This window comes from Aethalodelphis obliquidens, unplaced genomic scaffold (assembly GCF_003676395.1).
Source record: "Aethalodelphis obliquidens isolate GAN/ISIS:26980383/991018 unplaced genomic scaffold, ASM367639v1 scaffold18, whole genome shotgun sequence".
NCBI lineage: Eukaryota > Metazoa > Chordata > Mammalia > Artiodactyla > Delphinidae > Aethalodelphis > Aethalodelphis obliquidens.
In genome coordinates, this window is record NW_020837962.1 from 27,723,947 (window position 1) to 27,746,501 (window position 22,555).

The 22,555-nt window shown below is 38.6% G+C and overlaps 1 protein-coding gene across 2 annotated transcripts in view; it reads left to right on the top strand.

The window, feature by feature from the left end:
- The window catches only part of HAO1 (hydroxyacid oxidase 1), a 65,241-nt gene that overhangs the window by 21,169 nt on the left and 21,517 nt on the right, over window positions 1-22,555 (top strand). The window contains exons 3-4 of one of the 2 annotated variants that reach the window (XM_027118345.1): window positions 4,598-4,853; window positions 13,095-13,270. In XM_027118345.1, the coding sequence (XP_026974146.1) occupies window positions 4,598-4,853; window positions 13,095-13,270 (432 nt within the window). The remainder of the gene's footprint in view (window positions 1-4,597; window positions 4,854-13,094; window positions 13,271-22,555) is intronic. The other variant, XM_027118346.1, reaches the window with a different exon arrangement.

Genomic DNA, 22,555 nt, shown 5'->3' on the forward strand with positions numbered 1-22,555 from the left:
ACTCTAGGTCCATCTACCTCGCTACAAATAACTCAATTTCATTTCTTTTTATGGCTGAGTAATATTCCATTGTATATATGTGCCACATCTTCTTTAATCATTCATCTGTTGATGGACACTTAGGTTGCTTCCATGTCCTGGTTATTGTAAATAGTGCTGCAATGAACATTGGGTTACATGACTCTTTGAATTATGGTTTTCTCAGGGTATATGCCCAGTAGTGGGATTGCTGGGTCATATAATAGTTCTATTTTTAGGTTTTTAAGGAAGCTCCATACTGTTCTCCATAGTGGCTGTATCAATTTACATTTCCACCAACAGTGCAAGAGGGTTCCCTTTTCTCCACAACCTCTCCAGCATTTATTGTTTCTAGATTTTTTGATGATGGACATTCTGACCAGTGTGAGGTAATACCTCATTGTAGTTTTGATTTGCATTTCTCTAATGATTAGTGATGTTGAACATCCTTTCATGTGTTTGTTGGCAAACTGTATATCTTCTTTGGAGAAATGTCTATTTAGGTCTTCTGCCCATTTTTGGATTGGGTTGTTTGTTTTTTTGATATTGAGCTGCATGAGCTGCTTATAAATTTTGGAGATTAATCCTTTGTCAGTTGCTACATTTGCAAATATTTTCTCCCATTCTGAGGGCTGTCTTGTTTATGGTTTCCTTTCCTGTGCAAAAGCTTTTAAGTTTCATTAGGTCCCTTTTGTTTATTTTTGTTTTTATTTCTATTTCTCTTGGAGGTGGGTCAAAAAGGATCTAGCTGTGATTTATGTCATAGAGTGTTCCGCCTGTGTTTTCCTCTAAGAGTTTTACAGTGTCTGACCTTACATTTAGGTCTTTAATCCATTTTGAGTTTATTTTTGTGTATGGTGTTAGGAAGTGTTCTAATTTCATTCTTTTACATGTAGCTGTCCAGTTTTCCCAGCACCACTTACTGAAGAGGCTGTCTTTTCTCCATTGTATAGTCTTGCCTCCTTTGTCAAAGATAAGGTAACCATATGTGAATGGGTTTATCTCTGAGCTTTCTTTTATTTTTCGGTATGCGGGCCTCTCACTGTTGTGGCCTCTCCCGTTGCGGAGCACAGGATCCAGACGTGCAGGCTCAGCGGCCATGGCTCTCAGGCCCAGCCTCTCTGTGGTATGTGGGATCTTCCCGGACTGGGGCACGAACCCGCGTCCCCTGCATCGGCAGGTGGGCTCTCAACAACTGCACCACCAGGGAAGCCCTATCTCTGAGCTTTCTATCCTGTTCCATTGACCTATATTTCTGTTTTTGTGCCAGTACCATAATGTCTTGATTACTGTAGCTTTGTAGTATAGTCTGAAGTCAAGGGAGCCTGATTCCTCCGCTCTGTTTTTCTTTCTCAGGATTGCTTTGGCTATTCAGAGTAATGTTTTTCTTTATCACAGCAAATAATCACAAGCTAATGGGGATCATAGCACATTGGTAATATATGTTCCAAGAAACATGGAGCTGTCTCAGTTTTGCTCCTGTTCTCTCTTGGGAGTAGCATCTTAGCCTCAACTCATAATATGTCAGCACAGACTCTGATATTCCCCCTGCATCCAGGAGACTGTCTTGGAGTAAACCTATTAATTTACCAAGTATTTACTGAATGCCTATACCTGGAAACAATGGTAACTTAGAATTTGGGGGGACCCTGATTCAAAATTTCAGTCCTGTATGATTTAATCTTGGAAAATGAACCTCAAGCACCAATAGCATCAGGAACCATTAGTATCAAAGCCAGAAGACTCAGGAACCAGATGGCACAGACTGGCCTTACCTTACTCCAGACATGCTTACCCAAGGGAAATGGGCAAAATACTTGTTAAGGCTGAAGCCTCCTGCTAATTTGATAGTTTAAGTAAAGTAAATATTATTGGTGTATTGGTTTGTAGCGTTTTAACAATCTGTGTGGAATGTCTGTAGATATTTCTTATGAATTCAAGGAGATCTGTTTGAGGATTTTTGATCCTTATTAGCAGAGCTGCTGTTGCCTGCATGATGCTTTTTCATAAACTACAAAAAGGTGCCTTATCATGTGCTAGTCCTCTTAGCTGGACCACTTTGTGCAGCCACAGTCTGCACCTGGAAACCAATGGCAGGCCTTACCCACTGGTTTCCAAATTCCCATGCTTTCACAGAACTCTGGCCATGGTATTGTCCCTCAGGCATATGGAAAACTGTGGGTGTCCCTTGGGTGTCATGGCCCTGAAGGATTGGAGGAGTACATTTATCCATATTTGATACCAGGGGAGTCTTCTGAGCATCTGGGAATTCTAGGAAAATCATTGCCTTGCAGGAGTGGTCAGACATGCTGGATTCTTGTTTCACTCAGTTGCCCATCTCTCTGTGACCTTACTTAGGCCACATCCTCTTCAGGACACATTTTCTTTGTGGTAAATTGATGGTTAGGAGATTCTGATCCCAGCAATCATTGTCCTCTAGTGTTTGTTCCAAACAGCACTGGATGACCTAGAGTTATTTTCCATATTTACAACTCAATGAAAATAACACTATGGTTCAGGATGTTCATACATATCACTACTTATTATTACTTACTTAAAATGTGGTATTTTTGGACAATATTTTGCAAATCATGAGTCCTTATGAGAGAAATTCTCAAAGGAACACTTGGGGGAAACAGATTAGTGACCCATAGATAATATAATCTCCAGCTTAAGTCTTCTTTATTTGACCTGTGACCTGAAAAATAGGGATGAAAAACACCTTCAATGACATAGGAAAAGTAACATTTATCAAAAACAAAATCCACTTTGTTACCAGGTGAACTTAGAGTTTTACTTTCAAATGACAATGCTATTTAAATATCAAAGTGTGGTCCAGGGACTGGCAGCATCAGTACCGCCTGGAAGCTGGTTAGAAAGGCAAATTCTTGGGCCCCATCTCAGACCGACTGAATCTGAAACTCTAGGGGTGTTTTTCACAACCTGTGTTTTCACAAATACTCCAGGGGATTTGGTTGCCTGCTAAAGTTCAAGAAGCATGAAAGCATTTTAACCTCTCAGAGTAGCTTTATAAACAGCATGTCATCTAATTCTTATCATCACCCTGTAAGTGTCACTTGGATGACTTTTACTCACATTTGATATATGGCAGGGACACAGGTAAGTCGAATGACCCAGGGTCACACAGTCAGTTTTATATATTTATTATTTATCTCTTGGTATGTTTGGCATTTGGCATACAAACATTTTATCAGTTTCTCCTGCACTAAAGCTGACCCCAATTTGACTATCTATTTTTGGAAAAAAGCCTATCACCCATGTTCTTTCAAGTTCTCTAAGATAATAAGTTACATGATTTTATCTAATTTTTCATTTATTTGCTCATTTTTTGATATCCTGTTTAAAAGATTGTGAGGTAACTGATGTCTGTTTGAAATGTCTAACATATGAATTGTGTAAAATTTTAAAAGACAACATAAATGGTAGATGCACCTTTAACAAAAGCTTAAAAGATAACATTTAAAAAGTTAAAAAGGAAGAAAAATTAAACTCTCCTACCTATAATTAACAATTAGTTTGTTTAGGTTCATACACCAATAATCACATTTGTACAAATCATGTTATATATGTTATTTTGGAGGATTTTTGCTTTCTTTTTCTTTCTTTCTTTCTTCTTCTTCTTTTTTTTTGGGGGGGGGGGCTGTGCCATGTGGATCTTAGTTCCCCGACCAAGGATTGAACCTGGGCCCCAGCAGTGAGAGCGCAGAGTACTAACCACTGGACTGCCAGGGAATTCCCTGCTTTCTTAATATACCTTGAAAAACTGTCTATGTCTGTCAATGTCATTCTTTTGTAACTGTCATAGTCAGAAAAAGAAGAGGGGTGGAATGAAAGGGGGATTGTGCGTGCGCGCACGAGAGAGAGAGAGAGAGAGAGAGAGAGAGAGAGAGAGAGAGCTTTAAGGAATTGGCTCATACAATTGTATAGACTGGTAAGTCCAAAATCTATGGCTGGCATGTTACAGACCCCAGGAATAGCTGAGCTGGTGTTGAGTCTGGAGGCAGTCTGCTGACAGTATTCCCTCTTCCTCAAGAACAATCAGTCTTTTTCTTAAGGCCTTCAACTTATTAGATGAGGCCCATTCACATTATGGAGAGTAATCTGCTTTACTTAAAGTCCACTGATTTAAATGCTAACCTTCTTTAAAAAAATATCTTCACAGCAACATCCTGGACATATTTGAGCAAATATCTGGGCACGATTGCTTAGCCAAGCTGACACATAAAATTAACCATCACAAAAATATTACTTTCCATGGGTGTGTATATTTCATTTTATTTATGAACTATAGGTTATCTAATCCCCTAAAGTTGGAGATTCAAGTTGCTTCCAATTTTTTTATCCAAATACATAGCACATCTTTGGCTATTTGAGTCATTTTTGTCTTCAAGATTGGTTCACAGAGTGAGGAAAGGAATGCATATTTCTTACTTTTAAAGACTTAACTTCTTATTTCCAAATTGCCCTTGTAGATGGCTTTACCCCTGGAACCATAACTTGAAGACTTTGGAGTAGGGAAAATGCCAGACTGACCTTAATCTTCTCCTTTCTTCCCAAGCTTGCAGGTCACTGGGAACGGGCATGTTGTTGAGCTCCTGGGCCACCTCCTCAATTGAAGAAGTGGCAGAAGCTGGTCCTGAGGCACTTCGCTGGCTGCAGCTGTACATCTACAAGGACCGTGAGGTTACCAAGCAGCTGGTGCGGCGGGCTGAGTGGATGGGCTACAAGGCCATATTTGTGACGGTGGACACACCTTACTTGGGCAACCGCTTCGATGATGTGCGTAACAGGTTCAAACTGCCACCCCAACTCAGGTAATAATGGGTCTCTGATCACTGGGTCCCTGAGCTGGTTTTCTAATTCTCTTTGCTCTTGTCATGATCCAACTCTAAAGACTTTCTCCAGTTTCTACGTGGGTGCCCTGGGGAATTAGATCTTCACAAAATGTTGGTCCCAAAGTATGGTTGACTGGGATTTGTCTAGGGATGATAAGGTCTGGGTTCTAGAGATGGTGCCATTGTCCAATATCCACATAATCCTCAGCAAATCACACCCCTTATATGGGTGTCACGTACTTGAGCTATAAAAACAGAGATAGGAATTGCCGTATACTTGTAAAAGTCAAAAAAAAATTATGTCTCAGAGTGCATTAAGGGCTTTGAGTAAGATGAATTTCCATATAGACAGAAGATATTTAATTTAAACTAAACAACAGCTTGTTATTGTGATCCTAATACCCTATTTCTTTGTCTGCTGAAATAAAAAAGTACCCTTTTAATTTTATTTTTATTGTATTTGGAACAACTCTGGCAAGGAAGATTGAAGAAAGCTAAAAGAATGGAGACAAAAGAAGCCACACATTTGCTCCTTCATCTACTACTTCTTCTTTCAGCAATATTCCTCTTTTGTTGTGGTTCACCCATGGATCAAGATTCATTAACTTATTCACTGGTTCATTCATTCTTTGATCCATTTACTCATTCATTCATCTTAGCAAAAACAATGTATCTAGTAATCTAAAACTAAACTGTGAGCCCATCCATCAGCAGGGAATTGTTGTCCTTTTCCCTGTAAAAGATTAGAATCATCTTGAGTTAAAACTAGAAACTCAATGGAGTTTATTGAGAAAGACCCCCAACCTCCTTAAGCTACAGATCTCCCCTCCCCTTCGTTTTTACCTTCCCTCAGTTCCCACCAAAATCTGCCCTTATGTTTTTCATAGGGCTAAAACTCTTTGACCAGGAACTCAAATCTTAGTTTTAATGGAGGACATTTTGATGATGGGATTTCAAAGCATCCATCAGAGTACAGGAAATGAGGGATGCCTTCTTTGGAATCCTAGACCTCACTTCAAACGGACTGTTGCTTATTTTGTCTACATATAAAGTTAATCCTTTTAAAAGATCCAAAATCTAAAAGATTCAAAATCAAATCAGCATTCCACATAAGGACAATGATTGTTGGAAGCCAGGAATTCCATATGTATTAGAGAATGGGATGTCTCTCATGCATCACATAAGTCCATAGCCTTATGTAAGTGTCACATAACTGTCATATAGCTCTGCTGTATGTAAACTTATTTAAGTATAAGCTACTGTGCATAAAATCTTGCTGTTAAACCATAAGTAAATGAGCTGTGTGATGTTATCTCCGTGACACTTCTAGGTAGGTTTAAGATATTATTTCTGTATGGGATACTGTCAATGGCCCAATGACAAAGTGCTCCCCCGACAGCTGTCAATCACCCCGCTCCATGCATCCCAGACACTGAATTGCACAAACATCCTGTCTTTCTAAGAGAACAAAAACAAAAACAAACGTCCCTGACATATTCCTACTTCTTGCCAAATTCGTCAGAAAGTAGATGGTTTCAAATTTCCTTAATATGAAACCTGTATTCACATTATTTCTCTATTTTGGTTGCTTTCATTTTTAGATTTTCTAAAATAATTAGTTTCCCAGTATTTAGGCTTCTGACAGGAAGTGTCCCTCATTGTTTTGCTTTGGCCGTTTAAAAAGGAATTTACTATTCCTTTTCCTCCTCCTCTTACCACTTCTACTAGCAAGAACAACAATAATAAATAATACAGTAGGTTTTCTTTAAGCTTAGGGAACAGTTTCTTGCTCAGGATAACAAGTGGTTCAGAGCGGTATCTACTTAGATGGGGGATGACATGTGTTAATTCTGGCCGGTATCTCTTGCTCCTGGGTGCCAGGGCCATTTAGCCAGGAATGGGAAGGCTGCTTTGCTTTTTCCCCCTTTTTGCTCCCAGGCTCCTGCCCAGATGACGTGAGGGACTGGGAGACAAAGGCCCTTTTCAGCTGTCAATGTGCACAGGAGTGGCCACGGCTCCCCAGCTTGTCACATCTCCCGTCTGAAGATGATCAAATAATGAGCCACACATCCAGGCTACGGGGAACACAGGAAACACCCCTTGCTGGTGCCCTGGCCCCCAGTGCATACACTGGCCCTGTTTGTCCCTGTGGGCTTCAGGGGGGCAGCACCCTGGGGCCCACATTCAGCAGTGAAGGCAGAGCACATGATGGGAGGCCCAGGCTTCCGCTGGAGGCCACATGCTACCAAAAAGCTCATCTGTTACAGCCTGATATGAAATCAGGTTTCTTTCCTCAACTGACCTGACTCACAGAAGGTGAAGCCGGGCTGTTCAGAATGAGGTTTGGCAGGCAAGGGAGGCAGGAAATCCAGAGGAGAATGAGTCTGTAAAGCGGCGGCTCCTTCCAACCCTCACGGCTTCCTCTGCCTGGAGGGGAGGGGGCGGGACCTGACTCCTGGCGTCTGGGACCAGCCAGAGTTCAGGAGTTTGGTAATCTCTGCTTGGTCCATATGCAAAACACACATATGTGTGCAGTATAAGTGGCCCAGAGGTCCCCGAAACTCAGGGGGAGTAAAGCGAATTCTCGTCTGCTCTCGGCAGAGGAGAGGATTGAAGCCAATTCACCAGACTGGTTCCTGAGGCTCTGAGGCAGGGACCTTCTTCCATCTCCATGCCCCACAGAGGTGGCTCATTTATCCCGGGTTAAGATTTGGCTCTTCAGTGCAGCATCAAGGCAGTTAAAAGAAAAGAAATTTCCAATCATCGACTAAGATCAAGGTAAATCATAACACCTACACTTTTGATGATTTGCCCAGGGACATGCTTCCTTATGCCCTGAAATGATGTATTCATCACAACAGCCAGAGCACAGCCCACAAAAAGAGATCAGAATGCACTGTCTTCCCCGGTCTCTCTGGATAAAAGTGGCCAGTGAGTGTCCCCCTTGCTTCTCTGATCTCATTGCCCAGCTCCCTCAACTTCATTCACTCTTCCTAGAACCTCTGGCTTTCCTACTGTTCTTTCAACATGCCAAAGACACCTGCCCCTTAGAGCCTCAGAATTGACTCTTCCCTCTGCCTGTAAAGTTCTTTCCCCAAATCAATGCATAACTAACTTCACTTCCTTTACATTTTGACATCAGAGGTGACTCTACATGTCTTTATGTTGGGAAACAAAAATAAAAACTAAACAGTAGAGATCAGAATAGAGACACAATATGTGTGGGGATCCTGGGTTGTGGAGGTGGAGGGGAGAAAAGGATTTGAAGGAGGACTTTGTACATGACCCAACAGCCTCTGAATTATTTGGTTAGGAAAATGTTCACAGTATAATTCACATAATATTAAGCAGAATAATGACCTCCCAAAGATGTCCATGTTTTGATCCCTAGAACCTGTGAATATGTTATTAATATTTTACATGGCAAAATGGACTTTGCAGATGTGATTAAGTCAAGGACCTCAAGATGGGATAATTATTCTGGATTATCACAGTAATGGAAAGCATTCTTATAAGAGCAAAGCAGGAGGGTCAAAGTCAGAGAAGGAGATGCAATGAGAGAAGCAGAGATATGAGTAATAGCATCGGGAATCAGGGACTGTAGGTGGTTTCTAGAAGCTAGACAAGGAAAGGAAATGGATTCTCCCCTACAGCTTCTGGAAGGAAAACAGCCCTAACGACACCTTGAGTTTAGTCCAATGAGATATATTTTGGACTTCTGACCTCCAGAACTGTAATATGATAAATTTGTGTCACTTTAAAGCCTCTAGGTGTGTGTGTGTTATAGCAGCAACAGGACACAACTACAAAAGCACAGATCTGCCAATTTCCTCTATATCTTCTCATTGAGACCATGTTTACCATATTTAAACTTTCAAGTTAAGCATCTACCAGATTGCATTCCTCTTATTCTGCTCTTTTTTTTCCTTTCTTTTGTATAGCACTTATATTCTAACATGCTCCATAAATTACTTATTATGTTCCTTGTTTAGTTTCTGTCTCCCTTGCTTAGAATATCAACCCTAGGTGGCCAGGCATTTTTGACCATTTTACTAAAACACTGGCACATAGTAGGTGCTAAATAAGTAAGGTTGAATCAGTCAATAAAAATGTGCTAAATCATAAGAGATTTACCCAATAAAGCAAGAAGTTGAACAAGGGTTTGGGCTCATACTTAAAATCCTTGACCTGAACCTTTCTTCCAACTGCCCAGCCACATTGAAGAAGAAATTAGCAGGGCTATGCAATCAATAGAGATGTTTTCCTAACCACAGAATTAAATGCTAGTATTCCATGCACCAATTTCTATAATGTATTATGAATGTCTCTCTCTCATATTGTGTTGATACCGTGTGTTATACCGTTTGTTATTTTATAGTTTGTTTCCCACAGTGGAGACATATGGCTTTATCTTTATATCTTTAATGTCACATTATCAATACTTACAATGCAAAATATTGTATATTTCTCAGTAATAGTCATCTTTATCAACGTTACAACTGGTTATTTAATAAAGTTAACTTTCTTTAGTAGTTGTTACCTTTTTATAATACTAACTTACTAAAAACTAAGATCATTTTTATATTAGATTAAAAAGCATATTTGGGGGCCATTCAAGGCACAATGAGTCTCTTACAAAGAAGAAATACTATCCCTTGCCTTTGGGTCATTAAACAGATTGTGATTTGGAGAATTAAGTCCCAAGTAATCATGTTATTATTTTGATGTTGCCCTTTTCCTTCCTTATGAAATGGAGTACTTTGGTTATCAGAAGCCGCTTTAAGTGTTTTTCTGTGTATATGTCATAATTCTAATAAAAATAGCATTCATGGAGGTTTCCTTCAGAGCCATGGGTAAAACACTCCATCGTGGGTCTCTGTCAAGATATCTGAAAACTTTTTCTTGGCTTCTGGCTTTGAACAACGTTTTAGAGTAACAACAAGGCTTCATTGTGCCCTGAAATTTCTGTAAGGCAACATTCATTCAAGTGTTGATCTGCATTTCACCATCCAAGAATAACAACAGTTATTTATATAATTTTATCCATGTTTCTGTTTTTTCCTATCCATTTCACCCTTTCACCCCACCCCTGCTGAAACACTGCAGCTTGTTTGGGATGGGGGTGGGGTGCTATGCAGAGAATATACACATACAGATATTATTCTTATTTTTCCCCCTGGTTTTGCTATAGGATAGACAGACTGGACCTTTTTCTTATTAACAATATTATTTAGGAGTTTGGCATTTAATATCACTTAATATCATTTCTAAGTAATGGAATAGCTCTCCATAGTAAGGGTATGTTTATTGATCAGAAGGTTAGCTTAATTAAAGTTAGGATGACCACAGAAGACCAAAGTCTTTGATAAAATGTACAACCATAAGTGGGTTGATTAAAAAAAAAACCAAGTATTTCAGCTAAAATCCAAACCAAAACTCAGCAAATAGATGGATACCAGTATGACTCTCATGGAGTTGGAATTTTCTGTGATATTTAATGGCCACCTGAGTCAATGAAATTATTAGACTAACTATTCAATCCTTATTGAGAAAACTTTGCCAGTGGTTGAAAAGAGTTACTTGGGATATGAATGTTCATGTCCTTATGTTAATAGATGCCACCCAAGCTACACAACCAGCTATTTTAGCTGAAAGCACACTAAAAATATTAAACCTAATTTTGTATTGAAGTCTTATGATTCACTCTCTTTTTTTTTTTTTTTTTTTTTTTTGGCTGCACAGTGCAGCATGCGGGATCTTAATTTCCCAACCAGGGATTGAACCCATGGCCCCTGCAGTGGAAGCATGGAGTCTTAACCACGGGACCGCCAGGGAAGTCCTGAAGTCTTATGATTCTCTTAAAAAATTTAAAAATAGTGTGCCTATGTGCTTCTAAGTTTATATAAAAATTGCTATAGCCTTGGCTCCAAGATCCTTTCTGTGTTCAGTGGCAGAGCCAGTGGAAGGGAATAAAAACCTATGACTAAGCGAGAGATACAGTTGTACTTTTATGCAAAGAAGACATTTGCTAGCATGGTAATTTATAATGTGCAGAACAACAAGGTGAGTCCAGATCATTGTCATCATTCAAAATCAGCTTTTTAGAGAAATGAAGTAGGTAATTGGATTTGGGTCTGTAGGGCAGGTAAGTCACATGGATGGTGCCATTGTGTATCCAGATGGCCATCAATCCAGTTAGTGGTCAGAGGTGCAGGCAGGAAAGACTTTATCCCTAGCTTGGAGAACTGCCAAAATCTAGTCAAGATATCAGTATATTAGACTAAGAGAAAAGACTTCAGGTATAGAGTAAGCCAGTAGCAGAGTCTTACAGGTGAATTAGAAAAATACTGTTCTAAGCTGGGTTAACAAAATTAGACATAGGAGAAGGCAGCAACTCAATGGGGTGTGTCTCAGTTTGGGTTCCTTTAGGAGCAGAGTGAAAGGCACTGTTTTAAGTACAAGTAGTTCTTTTGGAAGATGAAAGGAATAAGGAAGAGGTGCAAGGGAGGGGAGGTAGTGAACAATGGGCATGTTTTCAAGACAGCTACAGCTATGGGCAACTAAAATTTAACCCTGCTGGGAAACTCTGGGAGATCTTGTAGAATACTTCTCAGAGTTAGTCTGCCTATGTGTGAAGAAGCTGGGGTATTTATATACCAACACCCTTGACAAGTTGAGTCCTCTGTGTAGATGGTGACTCAGGCTCCAAGAGCAAGAAAAAGTCATATGTATTAGTCAGGTTCTCCAGAGAAACAGAACCAATAGGATATCCATATCTATATATTAGTATCTATATCTATAGAAAGATTTAGTATGAGGGATTGGCTCACACAATTATGGAGGCTAAGAAATCCCACAATCTACTATCTACATGCTGGAGGCCCAGGAAAGTCAGAGTAGTTCAAGTCCAAATCCGAAAGCCTGAGAACTAGGGGAGCCAATGGTATAAGTCCCAGTCTGAGTGTGAAGGCCCAAGAACTGGGGGCCCATAGTGTAAGTCCTGGTCAAGCCAGAAGGTTTGACAACCAATAGCTCCAATGTGCAAGAGCAGGAGATGATGGACGTCCCAGCTCAAACTGAGAGAATGAATTTGTCCCCCCTCCACCTTTTTGTTCTATTTGGGGCCTCAACAGATTGTAAGATGCCCACCTACATCTTTCCTCAGTCTACTGATTTAAATGCTAATCTCACAGACACACCCAGAAATAATGTTCTACCCAGTTACCTAGGCATCCCTTAGCCCAGTCAAGCTGACAAAACTAACCATCACATCACAGGCAAAGTAAGGAAGGTCTTGATAATTGGAAAACTCATGTCTTGTTCAGGATTTTCTGGAAGATTTGGGAGTCTGAGTCAGCAGGGAGAGAGCCTCAGAGAAAGCAACTAAATGGCGGAGGGAAAAGCAAGAGCTGACAACTCATTTGCTGGGAAACACTTCCCAATTCTCCCTATGCCCACCACCACCACCACCACGCTAATAGTAGGACAGGGAAAAGAGTCTACAGCAACAACAGATAGACGTTGTTAACACATGTTACTGCAGTTCCAGTCTCCTCTAGAATTTTCCACAAGGACTTTGAAAGATTTCTGAAGTCAAATGCAATTGCCAGAATGCAATTGAGATCTGAGTGAAGAAAATGTAATTAGGAGTCAAGAGACCCAGTTTGGAACTCAAATGCTGCCTTAGCTAGTTTTATACTTGGGGGCATCTCATTCTGCAGCTCTGGTTTTATTTTCTACATAAAATAGGAATTATAGAGTATCAATTTTATTTTCCAGAAGCTTTTAAAATTGTGGCTATATGAATGCCCTTTGTAAATTGTGATGCGCCAAGCAAGTGTTCATCTTTATGCTTAGTATGCATTGCTGGCTGAAAATAGCATCAAATTTATTGTTTATATTCATAAAGTGGCTTAAAAATGTAGAGATATTTAAACTTGGCCAAACATTTCTCCTTTAAACTGATTTATTTATGTAAAAAACCTAAGATGTAAAATAAACTGTAAGTGACCAATTAAGTCCACTCGATTGTCACATTTAGCCTGGAATCATCCACCAAAACATGGAAAATGTAAATGCAATCAATCTGTAGATGGTTGAAGAGTGAACAGCCCATTGATTTGAAAAGGGAACCCTGTTTTTTTTTTTCATTGAATGAGTCATTGTAACGATATCTTTAACTTTGGGAAATATCTCATTTTATGCAATTCTTTATTTCAGAATGAAAAATTTTGAAACCAATGATTTAGCATTTTCTCCCAAGGAAAATTTTGGAGACAACAGTGGACTTGCTGCATATGTGGCTAAAGCAATAGACCCATCTATCAGCTGGGAGGATATTAAATGGCTGAGAAGACTGACATCCCTGCCCATTGTTGCAAAAGGCATTTTGAGAGGTTTGTTTATTTCTCTACTTGAGTTCACCATGATTTTATGATTCTTTATGGATATGATCATAATACTTTTTCAGGGAAAATAATCAGGAAAAATGAGTATGGAAATAGAGACATCTTATCTCTCAATTCTCCCTTTTGGTGTTAGTGAGTAAATATTTCCTTCTTCTTAGGTAGTATTCTGAAGGAGAACAGGATTCTCATGAATTAAGAAGTTACCTTTTCTAAAGAATTGGGATGACATTGCCTTATTTCGGAACTGTCATCAAATCACAGAGCTTGGCAAAATCTAGGTAGAAGGTCTTGAGTTCATTGCTTTGGTTGAAAGCTGCCAACAGCTGCTCTAAGACAACAAAAAGCCCCAAGGATGATATTATGACAGCCAGACCTTTTTAAAGAACATTTTCTAGTTTTGTCCTGTTCCCTCCCAGTACCAAGGATTAGAACTGACTTTCTGAGTGTGGTGAATCCCACATCACCTCCCTTTAAAGAAAGGCTGACAAGAACATTAAAATCCTCAAATATCAAGCCATAGGTATTAAGGAACTTGACCACTTCCCCAGTATCCACATGTATGCAAATCCCGCAGGGAGGTACCAATGACTATAATAATTTGGAGTGTAAATGTGTTCACCCACAAAAATGTTTTCTTGCCTTTGAAAACATTCCTTAAGTACTGTTATATGAATAACTGCCCCAAACATCTTATTTTAAATGGAAATGTTTAAGTTAGTGTCTCTGGGTTGAGAGATTCTATTAACTTATCTCAGGGTTAACAACGACATAGAACCAAAACTTTTTCATAGGCTTTACTTGAATATGTATGAGTCCCATAGCCCCTATTTATAAAACTCTAGGCATGTCCTCGACTTTATTTAATATTCTGTACACAAAAATAAGCTAATACAAGTAAAAGAATGGACCTAATGAAGCTTTTAAGTAGTGGAGATATGTTTAAATCCAGATCTGTCTTAATCTGTGATTTTAAAACAAAATTGTCACATTATTTCCTGTTGACCATTGTCTTAGTTCAAAATTTCTGTGGATTATACTTCATTGAGCATACCCTGATATTACAGACACCTTTAAACAACAGTTTCACTGACCTTGCTTGCATCCATATTGTAGTCCATGATTGTTAGTGCTACTTCCTGTAGCTATAGTCAACTGTAGATACTAAAGTATTAACCTGAAGATCTGCCCCATTCTTCATTCATCCATTCAATTATTCACTCACTTATTCATTTCATAAACATTTATCATGCTTACTGTGTGCTAAAATAAAATAATTTGAGGTCCTTGGCCTAAAGGACACCCCATTCTTGTGAGAGACAGACATAAAAGCAAGAATTTGGGTGCAATAAGATGTTAACAGGTGCTGAGATTGAAATCTATGCAGCATAAGGGTGAGGGTGAAAATAGGGTTTAGACAATTATAAAAGTGAGTTAGGGAAGGTTTCATTACAGAATGAAAGCTGATCCTTGAGTTTTGCCATGATATCAGGTCAAAAGACTCTTTTTCAGACTTCAATCGTGACAAAACACAGCTGTCACAAGTTAACAATGTTAAAACATATAAGCCATATTAGAGAATGTAGACTTTAAGATTGTTGAGGACCACTAAGAATACTGATCAGGGAAGCTGCCTCATCAGATTAGCATCTTAGAAAAATCATGCTTTGTGTCATGGACCTTCTCAATGGAGGTGGCAAAGCTGTGGTCAAGGAGGCTATTTAGGACCTGCTGTTGCCCAGACAAGAGATGATTGTGGCTGACCTCCAGTAATGGCAGTGAGGAATCTGAGAGAGTGTAGTTATTTTAAAAATTAGTTCTGTTTCAAGTATTTAATTCACTCTCAACACAGAAGCTGGCTTAAAAACACCAAGGTCATTTAATTTTTTTAACCAACATTTCAATTTTGGATTCCCAGTATATATAATTTTCTACAACTTTGTCCTCTAGCATATGACATAAATCTATTGAATTAGACTTTACTATCATGTGTTATGTTAAAAAAATACTTTGGGGCTTCCCTGGTGGTGCAGTGGTTGAGAGTCCGCCTGCCGATGCAGGGGACACGGGTTTGTGCCCCAGTCCGGGAAGATCCCACATGCCGCAGAGCGGCTGGGCCCGTGAGCCATGGCCGCTGAGCCTGCGCGTCTGGAGCCTGTGCTCCACAATGGGAGAGGCCACAGCAGTGAGAGGCCCGCGTACCGCAAAAAATAATAATAATAATAAAAAATAAATACTTTGGCTTCTAGAACTTCATTCTATGGTCATTTTTACCAAGGACCACCACCACCACCATCACCTCTCTTTTTTCTTCTTATCCATATGTATTATTTACTTGCTTGTCATATTTTCATTATGTTTTGCACCCAGTACACAGTCCAAATGTTTGTTAAGTAAAATCCTCAGTGAAAACTACATGAATGTCTGTAATTAGAGAGAGCACAAAAGCAAGAGAAGGAGAGACAGGGCATTTGGCATTTGAAAGGAAATAACTTATCTATACATGTACAGTTTACATTGTCTAGTTTCTCTGTAACTATTCATTTCATTTATTTAACAAACAAGGATCATCACTATGACAACAGCTACATCAGGTGGTACACATGCTCAATCTGGGTGGAGGGGAGACAGGTGTGGCAAGGCCAGTTGTGGGAAATCCAGGTGTCAATATTTCACAGATCTTCATCCAGAAGTCACATGGACTGACTGAGAGTCATCTATCCTCCTTCATTTCCATTTTCCCAGAAAGACACAGATTATATTTGTAGGAACATGAAATCATGGGCAACTGAGAAGATCTCAGTGAAACATCCCCCCTTACCACCATTTTAAGAATTGCATTCTAATGAATGCAAATTGGACTGCAAGATGTAATCTCTTGCTGTGGTTAAACTCTGCCTTTGGAAAACTAACACAGACTCCAAACATGTACTTGAAGCAGGATTAGGTCTTTGCCAGAACTCACACTAACAAATGGCATTTGAGCAGACATGTGCTTTTTAGAGTTGTGGGTTTTTTTAATTAAAAAAAAATTAAACTAGGCTATCTCACTTCGGTAGTGGATTTTGGTCTCTCAGAAACTTCTCTAACTCATTATTTTCCTATCTACAGTTTTTAAAGACATTTTCAAAGAATATTCAGTGTTCCTGGATTGTGTTTAAAGCTGCTGCCATGGAGCTAGGATTTAGTTACTAAACTCCTGTTGAGATAGCACAGAGTCCTGAGTTAGAAACTCCAAGGGCTTGAGGGTAAATCTTGAGTACTTATATTTCACTTTGGTATTTTAGATTAAGTATGGAAATAATGTGTTAATAAGATAGGAAATAGTGCTGTTCACTATTGACTACTGTGTTTGTCGATCAATTAGTGTATTAACTGGCAAATCAACAAATGTGGAATGGCATACCAGTAAACTCTAGGGATTAATGAAAATATCAAGGATTCATCAACATTTTGCTAAAGCCATTTTGACTCTCTCATTAAGGAAACATTTTTTCTCTCTGGGTTAAAATAAAATGTAAAACTATGGACAAGATTTCATAAGCAAGTAGTGAAAGGGGCTCGTATCTGGTCCTAAATGATTACTTTCTTTTTTTCTCTAGGTACTCATGATCCTATCTTCTGAGCAAATCACTCTGTCATTTCTCCCTACATTCCCAGCATTGCCTGGAAGGACACAGAAAACCACTTGAAATGATAGAAAACAACAAACTATGACTTAAGTAGCACTTACTTCAAAATGAAAGGCTCATAATAACCATAATCCTCACTAGGATGAAAATTTATTGTTATAAACAAAACTCAAACAAACTTGCCAAAAGTATCCAGCAAATGAATCTTCTTCTATCTACTCATCTTCTTAGTTAACGCTCCCTGCACCATCAGATGAAAATAATAATAATAATAGTGCATATTCATCTGAGTGCTCAACATGTGTCAGGCACTTTCGAAGTATTCATTCAACTCCTTTAATCCACAAACCAATCTTATGTGCATCTTTATACCCATTTTGTAATTTAGTATACTGATGCACAAGAAAAAGTTAAATAACTTGCCACTTACACGGCAAGCAAGTAGCAGATACAGGATTCAAATATAAGTGGTCTTATTACAAAGCCTAAAGTGTAATCTCTTTTTCATACTGTGTAGGATCAGTTTATTGACAGTATTCAATATCTCAAAACACAGGTTATAGCTACATGGTGGCAGGTATCTGCATATACATAGGAGGATTTCGTACATCTTCAATCACGGGGTTCATATATAGTTCATATATTTTGATTTTTTAACTTTTGATTTTATGTTTGGTATCACATACACAACTAGATAACCAGGGCAATTCCAAATACATTTTACATTGTTCATTAAGGTTACTTATGGTTATATCTAGACTTTTAGAAAAATACCACACTACATCTCTTCATCAGAGTAGTAAACTCATGCAGACATTAAAGCTGAGCTAGCCAATATGGCAGCCACTAGCCACATGTGGCCATTCAAGTTAATTGAAATTAAATAAAGGTAAAATTCCAGTTTCTCACTTACACTGCCACACTCCCATTACTCTATGGCTACATGTGCTATTTTATGGAATCACAGAGATCTGGAACATTTCTATCATCACAGCAAAGTTTGATTGGACGGCACTGTATTAAGGCTGTGTCTTTAGAGAACCATTTTCCAAACATGTTTTAAATGATGGTATATTGGGCTTTTGGTTCAAAAAACTCTTACCAAAACTAAGACCCCACTGAAATTAAAGTATAGAAGTCCAAAAATACATAACACTTATGACAAAAAAGCAAAGGAAAATAAGAGGCACAAACAGCAGAGAAACCTCAAGAAATTTATGAAAGAAACAAAATGTAAGAGGTCGGGTTGACAGGAGGAAAATGAAAAGAAAACTGCCTCTGCAGGTAGTCTTTATGGGAACCCTGACAGCAGGAGCAAGTCATATAATGGGATGCCTCAAGGGGCTCTGGGTGTCTAGTGTGACAGAGATGGGGGATGAAAAGTGGAAACTGAAAAGCAAGGGGATTAATTGGAGTTCTGTTTGTGAAGCTCACATACCAGCCAATAATCCTGTCCCCCTAGTGCAATAATAGGCAACTTGGCATAGTAGCTTGCTCCTTTTTAATGAACTAAATGGGTGCTGGGACAACCTATGGGTGGATGACCTTCACAACATGCCATGATACTGTCCTTATTCTGACACTGAAGTTCACAGTCCAGTAGCCCCTCAGTTGACTTTCCTTGTCTTGTCCCACATGGAGTTCCAAGAATTTCTTCTCCAGGCAAAGACTTGGCAGGAATAAAATTGATTTGCAAAACAGCTCCAGAAGACTCTATTAGCTCCCTAGTCTTTCTTCTTTGTATATAAGTGGAAAGTTTAACATCACAAGGCATTTCAGAATGCCTTGATTTAATATACAATATTTGTTTTTCTCTTTCTAACTTACTTCACTTAGTATGACAGTCTCTAGGTCCATCCATGTCTCTACAAATGATCCAATTTCATTCTTTTTTATGGCTGAGTAATATTCCATTGTATATATGTACCACATCTTCTTTATCTACTTGTCTGTCAATGGGCATTTAGGTTGCTTCCATGACCTGGCTATTGTAAATAGTGCTGCAATGAGAATTGGGATGCATGTGGCCTTTTGAATTATGGTTTTCTCTAGGTATATGCTCAGTAGTGGGATTGTTGGGTCATATGGTAATTCTATTTTTAGTTTTTTAAGGAAGCTCCATACTCTTCTCCATAGTGGCTGTATCAATTTACCTTCCCACCAACAGTGCAAGAGGGTTCCCTTTTCTCCACACCATCTCCAGCATTTGTTGTTTGTAGATTTTCTGATGATGCCCATTCTAACTGGTGTGAGGTGATACCACATTGTAGTTTTGATTTGCATTTCTCTAATAATTAGTGATGTTGAGCACTTTTTAATGTGCTTCTTGGCCATCTGTAGGTCTTCTTTGGAGAAATGTCTATTTAGGTCTTCTGCCCATTTTTGGATTGGGTTGTTTGTGTTTTTTTAATATTGAACTGCATGAAATGCTTGTATATTTTGGAGATTAATCTTTGTCCGTTAATTCGTTTGCAAATATTTTCTCCCAATTTGAGGGTTGTCTTTTCGTCTTGTTTATAGTTTCCTTTGCTGTGCAAAAACTTTTAGGTACCATTAGGTTCCATTTATTTTTTCTCTGTTTTTATTTCCATTACTTTAGGAGGTGGGTCAAAAAATATCTTACTGTGATTTATGTCAAAGAGTGTTTTTCCTATGTTTTTCTCTAAGAGTTTTATAGCATCTGGCCTTATATTTAGGTCTTTAATCAATTTTGAGTTTATTTTTGTGTATGGTGTTAGGGAATGTCCTAAGTTCATTCTTTTACATGTAGCTGTCCAGTTTTCCCAGCACCACTTATTAAAGAGACTGTCTTTTCTCCATTGTATATCCTTGCCTCCTTTGTCATAGATTAGTTGACCATAGGTGTGTGGGTTTATCTCTGGGCTTTCCATCCTGTTCCACTGATCTATATTTCAGTTTTTGTGCCAGTACCATATTGTCTTGATGACTGTAGCTTTGTAATTTAGTTTGGACTCAGGGAGTCTGATTCCTCCACCTCTGTTTTTTCCCCTCAGAAAATATTGCTTTGACTATTGCTTTGACTATTCGGGGTCTTTTGTGTCTCCATACAAATTTTAAGAGTTTTTGTTCTAGTTCTGTAAAAAATGTCATTGGTAATTTGAAAGGGATTTCACTGAATCTGTAGATTACTTTGGGTAGTATAGTCATTTTCACAATATTGATTCTTCCAATCCAAGAACATGGTATATCTCCCGATCTGTTTTTTGTTTGTTTTGTTTTGTTGTTTGTTTTGGTTTTTTTTAACGTCTTTATTGGAGTATCATTGCTTTACAATGGTGTGTTAGTTTCTGCTTTATAACAAACTGAATCAGCTATACATAAACATATACCCCCATATCTCCTCCCTCTTGCATCTCCCTCCCACCCTCCCTATCCCACCTCTCTAAGGGGACACAAAGCACCAAGCTGATGTCCCTGTGCTATGCAGCTGCTTCCCACTAGCTATTTATTTTACACTTGGTAGTGTGTATGTCCATGCCACTCTCTCACTTAGTCCCAGCTTACCCTTCCCCCTCCCCGTGTCCTCAAGTCCATTCTCTACATCTGAGTCTTTATTCTTGTCCTGCCCCTAGGTACATCAGGAACAATTTTTTTTTTAGATTCCATATATATGTGTTAGCATATGATATTTCTTTTTCTCTTTCTGACTTACTTCACTCAGTATGACAGAATCTAGGTCCATCCACCTCACTACAGATAACTCATTTTCATTTCCTTTTATGGCTGAGTAATATTCCATTGTATATATGTGCCATATCTTCTTTATCAATTCATCTGTCGATGGACACTGAGGTTGCTTCCATGTCCCGGCTATTGTAAATAGTGCTTCAATGAACACTGGGATACATGACTCTTTTTGACTTATGGTTTTCTCGGGGTATATGCCCAATAGTGGGATGCTGGGTTGTATGGTAGTTCTATTTTTAGTTTTTTTAAGGAACCTCCATACTGTTCTCCTTAGTGGATGTACCAATTTACATTCCCATCAACAGTGCAAGAGGGTTTCCTTTTCTCCACACCTCTCCAGCATTTATTGTTTGTAGAATTTTTGATGATGGCCATTCTGACCAGTGTGAGATGATACCTCATTGTAGTTTTGACTTGCATTTCTCTAATGATTAGTGATGTTGAGCATCCTTTCATATGCTTGTTGGCAAACTGTATATCTTCTTTGGAGAAATGTCTATTTAAGTCTTCTGCCCATTTTTGTATTATGTTGTTTGTTTTTTTGATATTGAGCTGCATGAACTGTTTGTATATTTTGGAGATTAATCCTTTGTCAGTCACTTCGTTTGCAAATATTTTCTCCCATTCTGAGTTTTGTCTTTTCATCATGTTTATAGTTTCCTTTGCTGTGCAAAAGCTTTTAAGTTTCATTAGGTCCTATTTGGGTTCTTTTTGTTTTTACTTCCATAACCCAGGAGGTGGGTCAAAAAGGAAATTGCTGTGATGTAAGTCATACAGTGTTCTGCCTATGTTTTCCTCTAAGAGTTTTATAGTGTCTGGTTTTACATTTAGGTCTCTAATGCATTTTGAGTTTATTTTTGTGTTCCGTGTTATGGAGTGTTCTAATTTCATTCTTTTACATGTAGCTGTCCAGTTGTCCCAGACCACTTATTGAAGAGGTTGTCTTTTCTCCACTGTATATTCTTGCCTCCTTTATCAAAGATAAGGTGACCATATGTGTGTGGGTTTACCACTGGGCTTTATATTCTGTTCTACTGATCTATAGTCCTGTTTTTGTGCCAAAAACCATACTGTCTTGATTACTGTAGCTTTGTAGTATAGTCTGAAGTCTGGGAGCCTGATTCCTCCAGCTCCGTTTTTCTTTCTCAAGATTTCTTTGCCTATTTGGGGTTTTTTGGGTTTCCATAAAAATTGTGAAATTTTTTGTTCTTGTTCTGTGAAAAATGCCATTTGTAGTTTGATAGGGATTTCATTGAATCTGTAGATTGCTTTGGGTAGTATAGTATTTTCACAATACTGATTCTTCAAATCCAAGAACATGGTATATCACTCCATCTTTTTGTGTCACCTTTAATTTCTGTCATCAGTGTCTTACAGTTTTCTGCATACAGGTCTTTTGTCTCCTTAGGTAGGTTTATTCCTAGGTATTTTATTATTTTTGCTACAATGATGAAATGGATTGTTTCCTTAATTTCTCTTTCTGATCTTTTGTTGTTAGTGTATAGGAATGCAAGAGACTTCTGTGCATTAATATTGTATCCTGCAACTTTACCAAATTCATTGATTAGCTCTAGTAGTTTTCTGGTGACATCTTTAGGATAATCTATGCATAGCGTCATGTCATCTGCAAACAGTGACAGTTTTACTTTTTCTTTTCTGATTTGGATTACTTTTATTTCTTTTTCTTTTCTCATTGCCGTGACTAGGACTTCCAGAACTATGTTGAATAATGGTGGTGAGAATGGACAACCTTGTCTTCTTTCTGATCTTAGAGGAAATGCTTTTAGTTTTTCACCATTGAGAATGATGTTTGCTGTGGGTTTGCCGTATATGGCCTTTATTATGCTGAGGTAGGGTCCTTCTATGCACACTTTCTGGAGAGTTTTTATCATAAATTGGTGTTGAATTTTGTCAGAAGCTTTTCTGCATCTATTGA